Source organism: Rhamphochromis longiceps, linkage group LG13 (assembly GCF_057381845.1).
Source record: "Rhamphochromis longiceps isolate RC_006_pf linkage group LG13, R_longiceps_female_GT1.1, whole genome shotgun sequence".
Classification (NCBI taxonomy): Eukaryota; Metazoa; Chordata; class Actinopteri; order Cichliformes; family Cichlidae; genus Rhamphochromis; species Rhamphochromis longiceps.
In genome coordinates, this window is record NC_140569.1 from 32,198,297 (window position 1) to 32,214,843 (window position 16,547).

The 16,547-nt window shown below is 40.5% G+C and overlaps 1 protein-coding gene across 1 annotated transcript in view; it reads right to left on the minus strand.

Moving 5' to 3' along the window:
• The window catches only part of ttc27 (tetratricopeptide repeat domain 27), an 80,721-nt gene that overhangs the window by 46,528 nt on the left and 17,646 nt on the right, over positions 1–16,547 (minus strand). The window contains exons 6-8 of the mRNA XM_085429033.1: positions 14,554–14,712; positions 13,188–13,327; positions 7,234–7,346 (exon numbers count right to left, since the gene is read on the minus strand). Of these exons, the coding sequence (XP_085285159.1) occupies positions 7,234–7,346; positions 13,188–13,327; positions 14,554–14,712 (412 nt within the window). The remainder of the gene's footprint in view (positions 1–7,233; positions 7,347–13,187; positions 13,328–14,553; positions 14,713–16,547) is intronic.

The window sequence follows — 16,547 nt, forward strand, 5'->3', positions numbered from 1 at the left end:
GACAAACACGTTCACAAATAACAGTCACTCAGCTATAAATTTAGAGAAAACTACAGGTCACAAAAAAAAGAAAGGGTTGGGTAAAAGAAGTGTTGATGAACTCTAAACTTTACATAGAAAAACATACAACTTATTAACTGACTCTGGAAAAATGTTTGTGCAGGTGGTAAATGTACACAGTCACACATTCAGTTTAGTACCCACTGCACTATATTCCAGTGACTGTCATCTAAGACCAGAGCACAGCCCTTAGTACACCACTGATAGACATAATTAAATCTTAAGAATCAGGGAATTCGATCCATTGACGGACCTTTGTTTGGTTTTGATGCTGACCCCATATTGGCTTTTTTCTGGTTTATGTAAGTTAATACTGCTCTGCCTGGTAACCAGGCAGAATTCATAGCTATGTAACATAGCAAAACAGTTGGGACGACATCAGCTAACTCATGCAAACTCCTGGGGCTTACTGGCTGAAAAACTGCCTGGGGTGTCACATATTTATGAAATATAAAGGATCATGAGGTTCCCTCACCCCCAGAGCTGACAGGGGGTGAGGGCCAGGTTAGCAAAAGAGAGAAGAAGTGATAAAGAGATAAATAGAAGAAGGAAGAGGAAAAAAGAGAGACTTAAAAACAGTAAAGACGAGTGGGGAGCGTATAGCACAGGTTATCCTCCACCCGCGACAATCATGTCCCACAAGGGCCAAAGTCCAGTGCCAGATAGTCATGGGCTATCTATTAAGGTGTCTTGTTTGGTAACACACTTGCTCAATTTTTTTTTTTTTCTGCCTGTCCCGTTTGGCTCTTTTGCCATCAGAATTATTGTCTAAAGGTGAAGAAAGATGCCCAACGGATTTACTTTACCAAATTGACCATCCCAGCCTTGCCGTAATGGTCCATTTGATTCACCTTTTATTGTTTATTTTATTTTCACTTGCTGAATACGGGACAGACTTGACTGGGGGAAAGAAGGGGAGAAAGAAAGAGGGAAAGAGAAACAGCTGAGAAGAGGGACGGGGGAGAAGGGCAAAAGACAAAAACCAACAGAATGAGCAGAAGGAAAAAAAAAAAAAGAAATAAAAAATGCATATATCAATCACCTGGGTCACCTGCTGAGAAAGAAAAAAGAAAACAAGCAGAAGAGAACAAGAGTAATAGAATAAACAACATCACAATGGTATATGGGAATATGACAGTAAATACTAAATATTAAAGATTATTGTGCAGCACATAAGATCAACAGAACACAGTGTGCTTTGAGGTAGGAGCCAAAAAGGGTGTAGTTTGTGGGTGTGATCACCCGTGTGTACACCTGTGAGCATGGACGCGCTTGTTATTTTAAAAGGTTCCTTCATGTAATGATCTGCTAGAGGGTGTGGGGGGGCCACAGCCCCGTCCTCCAGGGCATGAAGCAGGTATGGAGGAGATCAAAACTCCAGACATCCAGAGGCCCCCAGAACACAAGAGACCAAGGAAGACCAACAGAGGGGCAGCTGCGCCACTGTCCCAGAAAGAGCTGAGGAGAGTCCCAGATGAGGGTTCACTCAGCAGCCGCGGAGCAGAAGCCAGGGGGGTTGCAGTGACGCGCCCGTGAGCTCCGCCGGCAGCCAGTCGTGCCTGAGTGACCGAGCCCCAGGCCGAGAGGCCGGGGGCACCCCACCTCCGAAGTGGCCCGAGCAAGCCCCAGGCTCCAGGCCCCGATAAGCGGCCGCCAAGGAGTGAGCAGGTGTGTACCCGAACGCCCACCCCCAGACACAAAGAACCACCAACGCACCGACACCTGAGGGAGTCCACCACTGGCAGGGGAAGTGGTGGTGGGGGGAGATAGGCCTCCAAACCTTGGAGGGCCTGAGATGTCCCCAGAGAGGTGGCGTCTGATACCCAACCTGACATATAGACACAGACATACAGGCACACACAGACACAAACATCCATTCCCACCCTCATGCTCTCATATGCACTTACTCCACACTCAACCAACGTGGAGACAGACATAAAGAGACACTGTACTAGGGCTGCTCAATTAATCGAATTTTAATCACGATTACGATCTGGGCTTTCAACGATCATTAAAAATGACTGAGCCGATTATTAGCCCCTCCCTCATTTATCCGCGACACCTAAAGGCCGGTCCGTGAAAATATTGTCGGGCATAAACCGGTCCGTGGCACAAAAAAGGTTGGAGACCTGATTAAGAGGACCCGAGGGAAGCCCGGAAAGCTAAGCAGAAGTTATTTGGAGAGTGACTGCTGTTGGTTGAAAAGAGAGGTAAAAAAAAAACTTCAGTGGTGTTGCACACTATTTTATATTATTTTTTAAAGTCATTATTCAATACATTGTTATTGTTAACCCTTTAAAGCCGGTCAGAGCAGCACGCTCCGTTTTGCGTAACTATTTTTAAATCCCTGTAGAACCTGAACCGTGTAAGCTAGCGCAATAATTTTTTTTGCATATGAAACCGGAGGAGTTGTACTTACATCTGATGCCATCAGCTTGTCCTCGGTCACGGTTTCCTTCCACATATAGCTTTGCAAAAATTGCATAAAAAGCGCTTGCAGGAACAAAAACATAATATTCCAGAAACACGCTTTGCCGATCCGATCAGCTGTTCGTAACACTTCCCACAGTGAAACAGACGTCAGCGCGAACTGTCGCATGTCCGCCATTTCCTGGCCGAAACCGGAAGTGACGTCATTTTCGCGGAAAATGTATTTTTTTTTACTTGTACGCCTTAAAAACCTATCCGGTTGTTCAGTGATGACGCGACGAATCCTACTTCCGGGTCTAAAGTAGTCTGCGTTTAATATGGCTTTTGTGTTGTTAACATGTTTAATGTTTTGTATTTTCTTCTATTTGATCTCAAAAAGCTCCTAAAACAGTCAGTGATCCCTGTTGACCTCCCTCGGCTTTTATTACCGCTAATCATTTATTTAAGCTCAGTTTTTAAAACCTTAGGATGTAACTACAGCCCAGCCCATGCAGCAGTATATGAATGACTAACCTCGTATTGTGGATGGATTATCTCAGTTGTTCTCCTGGCTGAAGTTTGGTCCTTTTACAGCATCCTGCCATGCGATTACATTTGTTCCTGACCACCGAGAACACTCACGGTAACTTTTATCGAGTGGAAAAAAGGTTAGCTTGTTTATATTATGCTAACATAGCTGTGTCGCTAGCGGTCACGTAGCACATCATTATATATCAGCTAGCCCAAGTTCAGTAACCCTACAAACGTCACTGCTTTTTAGTTTTCTGTCTTCATTTATGTTGGAAGTGATAAGAAAGCTGTACGTTTAAATTTGTTTCCAAAACCCCGCAGTCAGGGACATGCTATATTGTATTTAGATAGAAGCTAGCGAGCTAACATCCTGCTAACTTCTAACTCTGTTAAATGTCATAAATTCCGTTTTCTTGGATGCCTGGATGTTAAACTCAGTTGTTACACCTGGTAGAGCAGAACACTAATCATTTTATTAAAGATGAAAGACTTTAGACAGTTTTTCAACTCTCAGTAATGCCACAGTGATCGTTTGATATATGGACCCGCAGCGGAGTTTAGACCCAGACACTGCTAGTGACGTCAGACTGAACAACCGGATACTGGTCATGTTTGACTTTTCTGAATAGTTTCTGTGATGCTTAGAACTCGAATTGCACTGCTGGAAATAGTTTATTTTGATGCACCTGCTGTTTTCTTTGCAAATTTGCATCATAGGATTGTTTTTTTGTTTTTCCTGCAGTATATAAAAATTGCTGTATCTCCAAAATAAAACTATGAAGACACTCAAAATAAATTTCCTGTTGTTGTAAACTATTTTTTGCAACTTTTTTGTATTTAAAGTTTTGAGGGATAAACCTCTTAAATTTCTCCAAGTAGAAATATATGTAAAAAACAAAAACGATTTTCAATTTTTTTGTAGTTTATTGCACTTTTTTGCAATTAATGTAGTTACTATGGACTTAATGCATACATATTATTAAAATATGGGCTATAACAGTTGCATAGCAACTTGAAATGCTCCCACAAACGGCACTACAACATGTAAAACCGTTTCTTCGCCCGCTTTGAGACGACCAAGCCCTCAGCTGCCACACCACTTCCACCCGCCCCCAGCACTGGCACACTAACACTTAGGGAGCACCAAGTGAGGTGTGTTCTAAGGTCAGTGAATCCCAGGAAGGCGGCAGGTCCTGATGGAATACATGGAAAGGTTCTCAGAGCATGTGCTGACGAACTGACCGGAGTCTTCACTAAAATCTTCAACCTTTCCTTGTCATCAAACAACGTCCTGCCCTGCCTCAAAACCTCCACCATCATCCCCATCGCCAAGAAGACAGCTGTGGCCAGCACAAATGACTACAGGCCTGTTGCACTTACGCCTGTAGTGATGAAGTGCTTTGAGAGACTGGTCTGTCAGCACATCAGGGCCGGTCTGCCTCCCACTCTGGACCCCCACCAATTTGCCTACAGGACAAATCATTCCACCGAGGACGCTATCACCATAGCGCTCCACACTGCGCTGAGTCACCTGGAGCACCGAGGAAGCTATGTGAGAATGCTCTTTCTGGACTTCAGCTCAGCATTCAATCATATCATCCCGGAGATCCTGGTCCAGAAACTGTCTCACCTGGGACTCTCCACCCCCATCTGCCTCTGGATCAAGGACTTCCTGACAAATAGACCACAGTCTGTCAGACTCCTGTCAGTCCCCTCCTGTTTACGCTCTACACATCCGACTGCTCCCCTACCCATCTCTCAAACACCATCATAAAGTTCGCGGATGACACCACAGTGGTTGGACTCATCTCAAGGGGGGAGGAGTCGGACTACAGAGATGAGGTCAACAGACTGACTGAGTGGTGTTCAGTTAACAACCTCCAACTGAACACCACGAAAACTAAAGAACTTATCTTGGACTTCAGGAAGGGCAGAGCAGACCCGGCCCCACTTTACATTCACGGGAGCTGTGTGGAGAGGGTACACTCCATGAGGTTTCTGGGCGTGCAGATATCTGATGACCTCTCCTGGACTGCAAATACTACAGCGGTGGTTAAAAAGGCCCAGCAGCGTCTCCACTTTCTGAGAGTGCTCAGGAGGAACAACCTGGAGGAGAGGCTGCTGGTGACATTTTACAGAGCCACCATAGAGAGCATCCTAACGTACGGCATAACAACATGGTATGCAGGGTGCTCAGCTGCAGACAGGAAAGTACTGCAGAGGGTCATCAACACAGCCCAGAAGATCACTGGCTGCTCTCTGCCCAGCCTGGAGGTCACTGCAAACTCTCGGTACCTCAGCAGAGCTGGCAATATCATCAAGGACCACTCTCACCCCAGCAACCAACTGTTTGAACTATTACTGTCAGGCCGACGGTACAGGTCACATAAAACCAGGACAAACAGATTCAGGGATAGCTTCTTTCCCAGAGCTATCACCGTAGTAAATAAGCACAAAAACAATTGAACCTATTCCATACCGTCACTGTCATTATATTATGCTGCTATTCATACTGTCATTATATTAATGCTGCTATCCTGTATATATTGTACATACTATTGTTTGAGTACTTACGATTGTTTTTTTTGTACTTTTTATATTTTACATTTATATTTATTATTGAAACTTGCACCAAGGGAGTGGCACTCCAATTTCGTTGTACTCTGTACAATGACAATAAAGGCTATTCTATTCTATTCTATTCTATTCTAAAAAATAATATAAGCTCTGGCGGACTTGGTTCTATGGTGGGTCTTAAAGGGTTAAATAAATATCGTCAAATAATCGCGATCTCAATTTCAGTGAAAATAATCGTGATTATCATTTTTGCCATAATCGAGCAGCCCTACACTGTACACACGATCACACTCCCCAAGCGTACTCTACGAACCGGGTCTAGGTACCCTTGCCCCTGGAGGGGGGAACTGCACCCAGACCCAGGTGGTGTTACCCTTTTCCCTGCGGTGGGGGGGCAGACCGCCCCGACTCCGCAGCAGCAGGGAGGCCCCACACTCCAGACCGCAGTCGGACGGCCAACCTATCCTCCTACACCCTCCCGCTCCAGCAGGTCGCAGAGAATGGGGGTGAGAGAAGACTCCAAACCTCCCTCCACCCGCTCATTGTAGTGTTGATGCATGTGTGTTCTACGGTGCATTTAAAACCCAGGAGGGCATGGAGCTACCTGCCAGAGAGCAGCAGGTAAGCGCATGGTCCCTCCTGCTAGCCCTCAATGTCTAAGTGTATTTAAAATTGAGAGGTGGGCAACGACGCCAGGGGTGAGGTTGTACACCCTGATGGTAATTTGGAGTCCATGTAGCGTGCCCACCCCCAAGATCCTATATGTATGTGTAATGAGAGTGTGAGTAATGTGAATGTCTAAGTTGTGGGATAAAATTGAGGCAGACAGAAGGGGACGGGGGACGGGGGTAGCCTCCTCGTCTTATTTGGAGAGGAGAGGATAATGGCTGCTGAAGAAAGAATGCCGCTGGTTGAAAAGAGAGGTAAAAGAGCTTCAGTGGTGTGGAAACATTATGGGTTCGCGGAGTCAGACGTGGATCAAGACAGTGTGTAAACTTTGCTACGGTGTCGTAGCTGCACCACAGAGCCGGTGCTCACACGGTAAATCGACATACCTCAATGTCAGTTTGATGCAATTGTACACTGTGTGGCTACACAGCTTGCCTTGATGTTTGGTTATTTGTATGCATAAATATTATGGAGTATTTTGAAGTTCACTAAACACAGATGTTTACATTTTTCATTTATTTTTTATATTGCAAACATTTGCACTGTTATCAGTATTTGCACACTATTTTATATTATTTTTTGACCATCTTTTAAGCCATTATTCAACACATTGTTATTGTTAAATAAATATCGTCAAATAATCGAGATCTGAATTTCAGTGAAAATAATCGTGATTATCATTTTTGCCATAATCGAGCAGCCCTAGAATATGGCATATATTCATGCAGGGGCAAACTGAACTGAGGGGATCATTAGATCTAAATAGATGTGCAGGATGGTGAGAAATTATTTCAGTCTTCAGGCCTGAGACACAATTTCTTCTGACATCCAACAGATGAACTATTAACCCAATGTTCCTTATGAGGCTACCGTCGTCGTTATGTATTACAATATACCTGCACTCTTAGTGGTTTTCCCACTGTTTTAAACAATTCTAACTGCAATTTTACGCACAGCTACAGTTCAGCTCTGAGGCAGCAGACTTACCAGATACCCAGGATGACGGCCTGTTCTTCAGCAGTTAGGTCAGGCAAGTGGTACTGATCTGGCTCTGCTAAATTGATTTTATCCAGTAGTGTGTCATCCCCCAGACTATAGTCCTGTAGGCAAAGAAACACAATGTGTACAATCAGCAGCCATAAACCACTGAATATGAAGACTATAAGGTTCTGCCAAGCGACTAAGCATACATTTTTGAATGTAGCATTACTTTTCAGAAATTGCTTGGAGCTACAATGTTAAGAAGGGTAAGGGTTTTAAATTTGAAGACTGTCTCAAACATGCTGCTACTTGGGGCCATCACTTCAATATGGATATTAGCAAGAAAATAACTCGTTTTACTGAGCATTCAAAGATAAGCTAAACAATGAAGATTTCAGTTAACTGCTGGTAACTAGTGATTCTGTTAATATGGTCACATAGATTGGAGGTAGAGGTAGGTTGCCACACAGTGGCTGCAAATTAGGACTTCCATATTTTAGGCCTCAATTTTCTCAGGTTTCTGTGCCAAACTGAGGTCTGTTGTGGTAAAGACAGCTGAGTATGAAGTCAAGGCTGATTTACTGCCCAAGCCACATGCAGTGGATTATGACTGAAAGAGTGTCTGGAATTCCTCTAAAGACGATAAGGTGATATGTCATTCAGGAACGACCCATAGTATCTCTGCATCAAGAGAAATGTTCTCTTGCACCTCACCTATTCTTAAAGAGCTTTAGAATATAAGGTATATTAAACCATACATTAATGCAGTGCTTTAACGTATAAACTTTATGCATTTCTGATCAACCTCATTGCTAAAAGAAAAATCACCAAACAACCAATACTCCATCTTTTTGCCCAGAGAGGGTGTGCTTTACTCAAATGGACTAGCAGTTCTCACTGGACCAATCAAATCAAATCAAAATTTATTTATATAGCACATATTAAAACAACAGTGTTGACCAATAACTGGAATGAAATACCAACCATACAACTATAAGCCTATTGCATGTAATAGCTTGGATCTTTGAAAGATCTTAGAAATGAATTGATTTAAAAGACCTGTTTAACTGCGGAATATATTTAAAAAGAGATGCTGTTTGATGGCTAAGAGGGTAATGTTCAGAGGTGATTAGTACTGGTTTAATAATATTTAGCTTGGTATTCCCCAGAAACAAAACAAAACTTCTAAGGTGCAAGTTCCACTTCCAAAGCTTTCAAAGCTGAATTTGAGTTTGTTACACTGCTGATTGCACAGTCACATTTGATTAAACCATGTCAGATGTCACTCACACTCACAAGTATCAGAAATAAAGGCACAAAAATCAGTATATGTAATTCTGCCTTTTTTTTCTAAAGATGTTTTTGGTAATTGAGGTGCTTCATTAAGACAGACTGCCTTGCACCTACCAACCAACAAGCTAATGGGTAGGCCTATATGGATAGATTATTCAGACATAACACACATAACATCTTTAACCTTCACCTACACGTGTACACACTCAGTTTGAATTTTTAGAGTCCTGCATAAGAACACCATGCAGTCAGGATGAGCTAAGGCTCAAACTACTTTACCAATTATGAGGTATTCAAAAATTCTGGACTTAATGATCAGTAACTGTCAGTGACAGGCAAGTGCATTCCTCTGGTCTGAGCAAACTCAATCAAATCCTCTGTTGTGATAATGTGGTTTGGCATCAGCAAAAAAACAGAAGCCCTGGATCTGACTTCTAAGTCCACTCAGACCCACAGCAACAGAAATGGCCCCGTTTCCCGGTTGGCACTAGGTTTGATTGGCCAGTGATAAACAGTCCCTACTCCTTGCCTCTCTACTTTCCTTCTATCCACTTGAGATGGGGAGACTGTGTGCTCTAGTTAATGACAGCTTTGATTGAGCCAATTTACTCCCCTCCACCAGTAATGAGGGTATTAGTGGTTTGAACATAGCACAAGGAACTGGACCTGAGCCATGGCTACAAGACTAAGAGCTCTATGGGCACACTACAGGTAAGGCTCGAAAGATTTCAGAAAATGTTTGTAAGCTAGAACCAGTGTCTCATTCCTAAATTCTTTAGCACCGACTACCAGTATCTTGGAATGTACATGGACTGAACTACATAGCTAATAAGGTTTTTGTTAGCATGATATTAAAAAAAAAAAAAGAAAACACAACAAAATGTCCCTGACAGCTTTCAGTGAAATGTTAGCCCCTAGATCAAGGAAAAGTTCCACCTTTGTAATTGTGTTTTGCCACTGCTACGGTTAAATGTTAGATTAGCTTGAAATATGTGATTAGCTGGAAACAAAAACACTTAGTAAGTGAAATATTTGGGAAACTGATGGGGAAAAAAGAACTATTGCAATTATTACAAATCAGAAACAGAGTTTTTTGGCTTGGCTACTTCTGAATGGCAGATGACTAACTGGGGAATTATGCTTCAATAGGAACTGCAAACCACTCTGAAACCTAATCCTCCTCCCCCCCCCCCCAGAAGAGTGAATGCACATCTGGTTGATGCAGTCTGCAACTATTGCTATTAGCCTGCTGAGTACCATTGATTCCTCCTGTGAATTTCCAGCAAATATTTTGGAAAAGATTTTGAATTTATTAGATCAGATCAATAAAAAAGAAAATATGAATCATTGTCCATCAAGGGGGACAAATCAGGTCTTACACCTGATTTAGACCTCTGTGGTCTAAATCTGGCTTAATATCGGTTTAGGTCACAGGTTATAGTAAGTAGTTTAAGAGGGGTGTGGTTCCAATGTCACCATAGCATAGATTTACAGATGAAGGATAAATCCCCAGTGAGAAAGCTAGAGAGACGGTTCTGTCCATTGTGACTTTTTCTAGGTCTTAACAAGCTAGACAACGTATATAATCTCTTACCATGTTCTTGATCTGATTAACAATCTCATACCAGTTACACATGATAGGAAAAACCACCAGAGGCAGACACTTTATCAGATACCAGACAGACAGAGTGGCTCCTTTTAATGCAAAGGAAGTTGTAGCATGAATCCTGAATATCTAAGCTTTTTATCCTAAGTCGAAGGCTCAGCCTAGCCACCCTGTGCTCCAAAACAATGTTAACATGGACAATAAAACTCTAGCAAAAAAAAAGTGGAGGGTTTTGGTGTCACTTTTAGATTAGAAAAGGGGTTTTCATTTCCTTATCCAATTATACAGACTAGATGCCTGAATCTCTGGATACTAAGCAGGATTACTATCACAACAACAACACATTTCCAGCAGGGTACAACCACCCTGCCTCACATTTGTACAATCCACTTTACATCCAGTTCACAAGAGGACACGGATCTGCTTAACATGTAACAAATCAAGACCATCACTGTGAATAAAATGTGTTACAGTGATTGTTTTCGCTTGATTAACTTGCTTTTAATGTTAATGTTTTAAGTCAAATTCCTGTCTGAAAATGAAATGAATCACCCAGCCCGAGCTCACTGCCAGACTACACAGCATCCAGCAGTGTGAGGTAAATAAACCACCTCCATGTAAGCACACAATGCTGGCAAAAAGAACAAAAGGAGTCAGCCAGAGAGAGTGATTGACTGTGTAGGGACCTAAAACCAAACCTGCGTAGCGTAAGGATGAATGGGAGACTTACCAGGTATGATGGAGGGAAATTAGACAGTCATTGTGCAGTGTGTGTGGGAGATCGTTTAAATCTCTGTGCTTTACAGACCATTTAAAAGCAAGTTTCTCTCTGCCTGGAGAGCATAATGAAACATTTAGACAGTAACCATTCTTCTCTTTTCTGCTTGTTGGTGTTTTTGTGCGAGAGTGTGTGTGTCAGCACACTGTGGTGGGCATCTGACCAGTACTTCATCATGAAGTGGCTGACACATTTGAGCACTAGAGATCTGACTGTGCAACTTTGGGAAACACCAGAGAGGGAATTTAGGGAAGCAAAGTGATATTTTAGTTTTCATAGACACCAGGAAAATAGGTTGTCACACACCAAGATCTCTTTCGTACACACAAACTAAACTTAATATAAATGTAAAGAGGACCGAACTAAGGAGGACAATCTGATTTTGGCAGAGTGGATAGCAAAGGATTGTTTTGTCAGCCGATTTACGCAAAAAGTCAGACAAATCTATACCAGAGGTATGAAAACCACATGAGAGGTAGCTCTTAGAAGTGGTTACCTTTTAAAGTCAAGTTTAATCTAGAACTAGACCCAGGATGTTTGAGTAATTGTACAAATACATATCAAATAGAAACAAGGATAATTGACATTCTTCTGACATTCTCAAAAAAACCCAGCAAAAATCAATCTGGATCATAATATCTTTGCTCTTGTTTAGTTTATTAACAGTTGTTGTAAAAAGGTTTTATATGAGGATATCAGCATGCAGTTCCTGTCAAATGTGGCCAAAATAAAGACAGAAAAAAAAGTCTGGGCTTTTACAGGTTCTCCTCTCTATAAATAAAAGTTCTTAACCATTTACAAAAACTTGGGTCACAGCAAAACCAATACAGTTTTAAAACAAGGTTAAATTTTATATTCACCTCAAGAAAAAAAAGAAATAATAAGAACAGTGTGGACGGACACCATGAAGGAAACAGTGGGTGGTACATTGGTTCAGATGTTCAACTCAGATGATGATAGCTCCCACTTCAAACTCTAAACTATTCATGTGAGGTTAAAAAGAAAGTAGTTGAAGCACTCTGAGTGATCAGTAAGACTAGAAAAAAAGTGCTAAATAAATGTGAGTTCATTACATTATACAATGTGTCATGGTACATTTTAGAGCATTTCTAAGACAATGTTCATTGGGCACTAATATTAACTTTTCCTAAAATTTTAGAAGAACAGTGTGCAAAAACAAACAAAACCCGTCATTGTGACACAAATGCATAGTGGTGGGAACTCCACGTATCAACATCATGGTTTAAGGTTGCTTTGCTACTTCAGGTTCTGGTTACCTACCAAACAATCAGATTCATAAGCCACTGTCAGTTATCATTCACTTGGTTAAGTAGGCAACCTATATGCCAAAAGGCTACAGGGACCGGGTTTGATGCAGCCTAAACCATGCCTCTCTATAAAGACTTACGTATGCATGACTATGTGCATGTATGTCAATAATCAAAAATATTATGACAACACCTGCCTGATATGCTGTTGGTCTTGCACATGCAAAGTATTAGAGGTAGAATATGAATTTTAACTGCACTCCAGCATAAAAATGTTCATTTCTTTTCCCATTTCAGGAGAAAGATTGAGTTAAAGGCCTATATATTGAGAACTTGTAACTTGTAACAGAGAACTAACAGGGTCAACAGTATCAACAGGTTTCACAGGGTATTATAAAAGGTCCAGAAGTAGACACCCCCCTCTGCTGATGATGGTGGGTATTAAAAAGCATTTGCACCTCTGTAAATTTTGGCTAGCAGAAAAGGTTAAATGGGCAGACTGTTGCCAAGTCAACGAGACAGCTTCCATAAGCTATCCATTTTTAGAGGAGTCAAGGTTAGACTCTTGTCTGTTTATAGTATGGCCCCTGCCATTAAAGATTTTCTCCTAGTAAACTCAAACATACCCATTTTAAGTCACACATCAAACTTCAAATACTTATGCAATCACAAAACTGAATAAGAGAGACAGTTCAAGTACAAATGGTCTTAGAGTGTATAAAGGCAAAATAAAAAGGTTAATTCAAGTTAACCAAGAATATAAATACCAACAATAAACACATAGGTTTCATGGAATCTCTCTCAGTTTTGAAAGGTAAATTGTGAGTGTGTGGACATTAGCTTAAAGGTGGAAAAGACGATGTGTTATCAATGTGTGTGTAAGTGGGCTTAAGGGACATGTTGCAAGTTACCGAACTTTAAATAAATGTGTCTGAAACATAGAAGATAGAGGCTCAACAGTCAGTCAGCCGAACAACCAAAGTGCGCTGGGAAGAAGACAAACAGACGCTCATACCTTGGGAAGACTAGCCTGAGGTGTAGGGGTGGGAGTTTCCTCATCATTGATCTGACAAGGCTGGTCCTGCTTTCTTTTGACTTCAAGGATGAGCTGAGCCAAGTAGTTCTGCTGGAACCGGGTACGTTTGCCAAGGGCACCTACAGATGAAATCAGCTTAAAAGGTTTAGATATACTATGGTTAAATTTGGACATTTTATTCAGCATCACCACTGGTAACTACATTTGCATTATTCAACAAATAATGCAATAATGCAACATGTTGTCAGTCCAGCTTAGAATGTTGGACAACTATTGCTCTGTCCATACTTCAACACACCCAAATCTGAAATCAAGGATATCAAGGATTTATGAGGTTATGCTGAATATAAAGTTAGCAAAAAGCTAGCTAGCTACAGCAGCTGACATCTAAAGATCTCTTGAATATCTCTGAATATCAATTTCTTACAAAAAAAAAAAAAAAAAAAAAAAAAAAAAAAATCACATCAACTCTATAACTTTTGAAATGAAAGTTGATTGAATGATTGAAAAATGCCGGTGAGAAAGATAATAGTTATGTTCGTTTATATAAAAAGATCTTACTAGTGTAGACACTGCAGCAAAAATAACATATCTGAGAAGTTTAATTTATGGGCTAAATTGTTCTTAATAAAAGATAAAGGTAAAAGGGGTGGCTGTAGCTCAGGTGGCAGAGCAGGTCACCTACTAATCAGAAGGTTGGTGGTGCTCCAGTCTGCATGCCAAATATCCTTGGGCAAGATACTAACCCCGTGTGTGAACACATGTGAACCCCATGTTAGTGCTACTTACATAGAAAGAACATAGAAAAAAAAAAAAGCGCTGTGTGGATGAGCGCTTTGAGTGCTCAGAGTAGAAAAGCGCTATAAAAGAACCAGCCCATTTACCAAAACGGGAACTAAAATATAAAAATACAGCATAAGTATTTAAAAACTTATTTTTCCCAATAAAAAGCTGCACGGGTGTAAAATGATAACTGGACAGTACTTCATAGAGTCCTATAATACAGCGCTGCAGCACACTGGAAAGATGAGCCACAGCCAGGGCACAAGGTTAATGTTACTTTATCACTTAAGAAGCTAATAGTTTATACTTTATCCTGTTTGTAGAATTCGAGAAATAACGAGTCACTGACTAAAACTAAAGCTCCTTCCTAAACAATAAGATCTCCAAGAGTTCAACATAGGCTAAACTACTGGAGACCTAATTCTGCAGCTCTAGTAGCTTTGGGTTTGCTAATAATAATTTGTTAAACTGTCAAATTGTGTTTCATGTCCCTGATTATACAGGCCTCCTATGGTTATCTGTCAATTCAGCATTCTTTTCTCCAGGTGTGTACTTCAGTTACCAGTCATGTTGATGGTGAGCCCCGAAAGCTCCCGAGCCTTCTCGATGTGTTCCTTGGCACGCTGGTACTCATAGTAGGTGAGACTAGTGTAGACGCACTCGAGGTGGAATTGAATAGCCAGGTTTCTGTGTTGTGATAACACAGACTGGCATTTGAGCACTGTAAAAGGAAAGGGAAGAACATTCCAGTGAGGATGAACATGAAACACAGATTAGCCATCTTACATTGTGATTTTGCAGTTAAAATGTTCAGAGATTGTCAAAGTAGCTGAGAAAACACCAGGGGTCCAGTTTCTTTTCTATGCATGAACCAAATATATCTATGCTCCTTACAACCCTGCTCGAAGAACTCAGGCCCTGAAATGAGACATTAAAAAGACACACTGAGCATGGAGTCGATGGGAATGGACAGAGGAAAGCGCAGTCTCATTCCCTCATTCTTTTATTTTGACAGCGAATGCGCACCTGCGGACCACTTATGTGCAGCCCTGCTTATATTTATGCCTGGCCAACATTCTTATCATTTAAGGTACCCCACCTTTCCAAATAGACAAGACTAACATTAACAAATCAAATATAACCCTCGATAAATATATTTGTAGTGCATTCTTTTGAAGACTGCAAATGAATTGCATTTTTTATTTTTAAACACATATCAACATCATTCGACAATTAAACCTCAACAACAGAAGTACACCTTTGTTTAATCTCTTTATTTGCTTTTGTTACAGTAAAATGACAAAAATCTCTAATTATTGAGAAAACCTTTGAACACAGTTTGGGAGTAACTTGTTTTTTGCTTAAACATCATTTTCATTACTTTAAAAACACCAAATCGTTCACTTTCATTATGTGTGACCTTAGAAACATTGCCTCAGTGTGATCATAACCAGTCTTATTAATGACTCGGATTACTCTTTTTTTTTTTTTTTGTAGTATAAGTATTGAATTTATTATTGTTTTAAAAGCCGACTCCCACAACTCCACACAAGAAAAAAATACAAGTGAACAGGAAATTATATGTAAAGCTCTAATAGATGCTTAGTGTTATAAAGAACACATAATAACTTTGACATTTTCCCTATAATATAATGAAAATGTTGTTCATAGGATTTTACATCACTGACTGTTTTAATTTTGGTATTAAAAACCTTTAATTCAATATTTTCTTTACATCCTTTTTTGGTCACAAAAAGCATGAATTGAGTTTTCTTGTTAAGAATGTCATACTCACGTTCTTTTGCACACAAAATATCCTTTAAATCTTTAAATCATCTGCAAAAATAACAAATTTAAACAATTTACTCATTTTAGTAAATTGTTTATATCATTAATGTAAAGTCTAAAGAGTTTTAGACCAATCACTGATCATAGAGGTAACCCCACATTGAACCTTTCTAAATTCAAACAGTTTTGTTAATTTGCACACACTGTTGTCTATTTTTCAAATGAGCTTTAACCAGGAACAGGCTATTCCTCTTATTCCACATCTCTCTAATTTCCTTAATAACTGACAATAATCTACTGTATCAAACACTTTCTGTAGGCCAAGATAAATACCGACATCATTTGCAATGGCTTCTGTTAAAAAAAAAAAAAAAAAAAAAAATTTGGAAGTTTACTAACAGAAGCAATGCAAAGCAAAGCCAACCATATCGGCTGGCTAGCAGGATTCATTTGTAACAGGTGTTACTGCGCTGTCGCCGGTTGGCTATTTGCACGTTAACTAAAGCGAGCACATCGTGTTAACAGTTATATACTACAGTTTGATTCACAGAAGCAAATAAACATGCAGCGTTCATACTGATTTGCTTACTTATATGGTAAATCTCTGCAAAACATACACATCACAAATGTTTCTAGCTTCATGGGACTTCTTTTAACATTTTTGGTACAAACTGTGAGCCATCAAAGTACTGGGTGCCTAAAGCTGCCGATTTTGTTCTTTCCAAGTGACAATAACCTCAACCTTTCATATTAAAATAGACTTATATG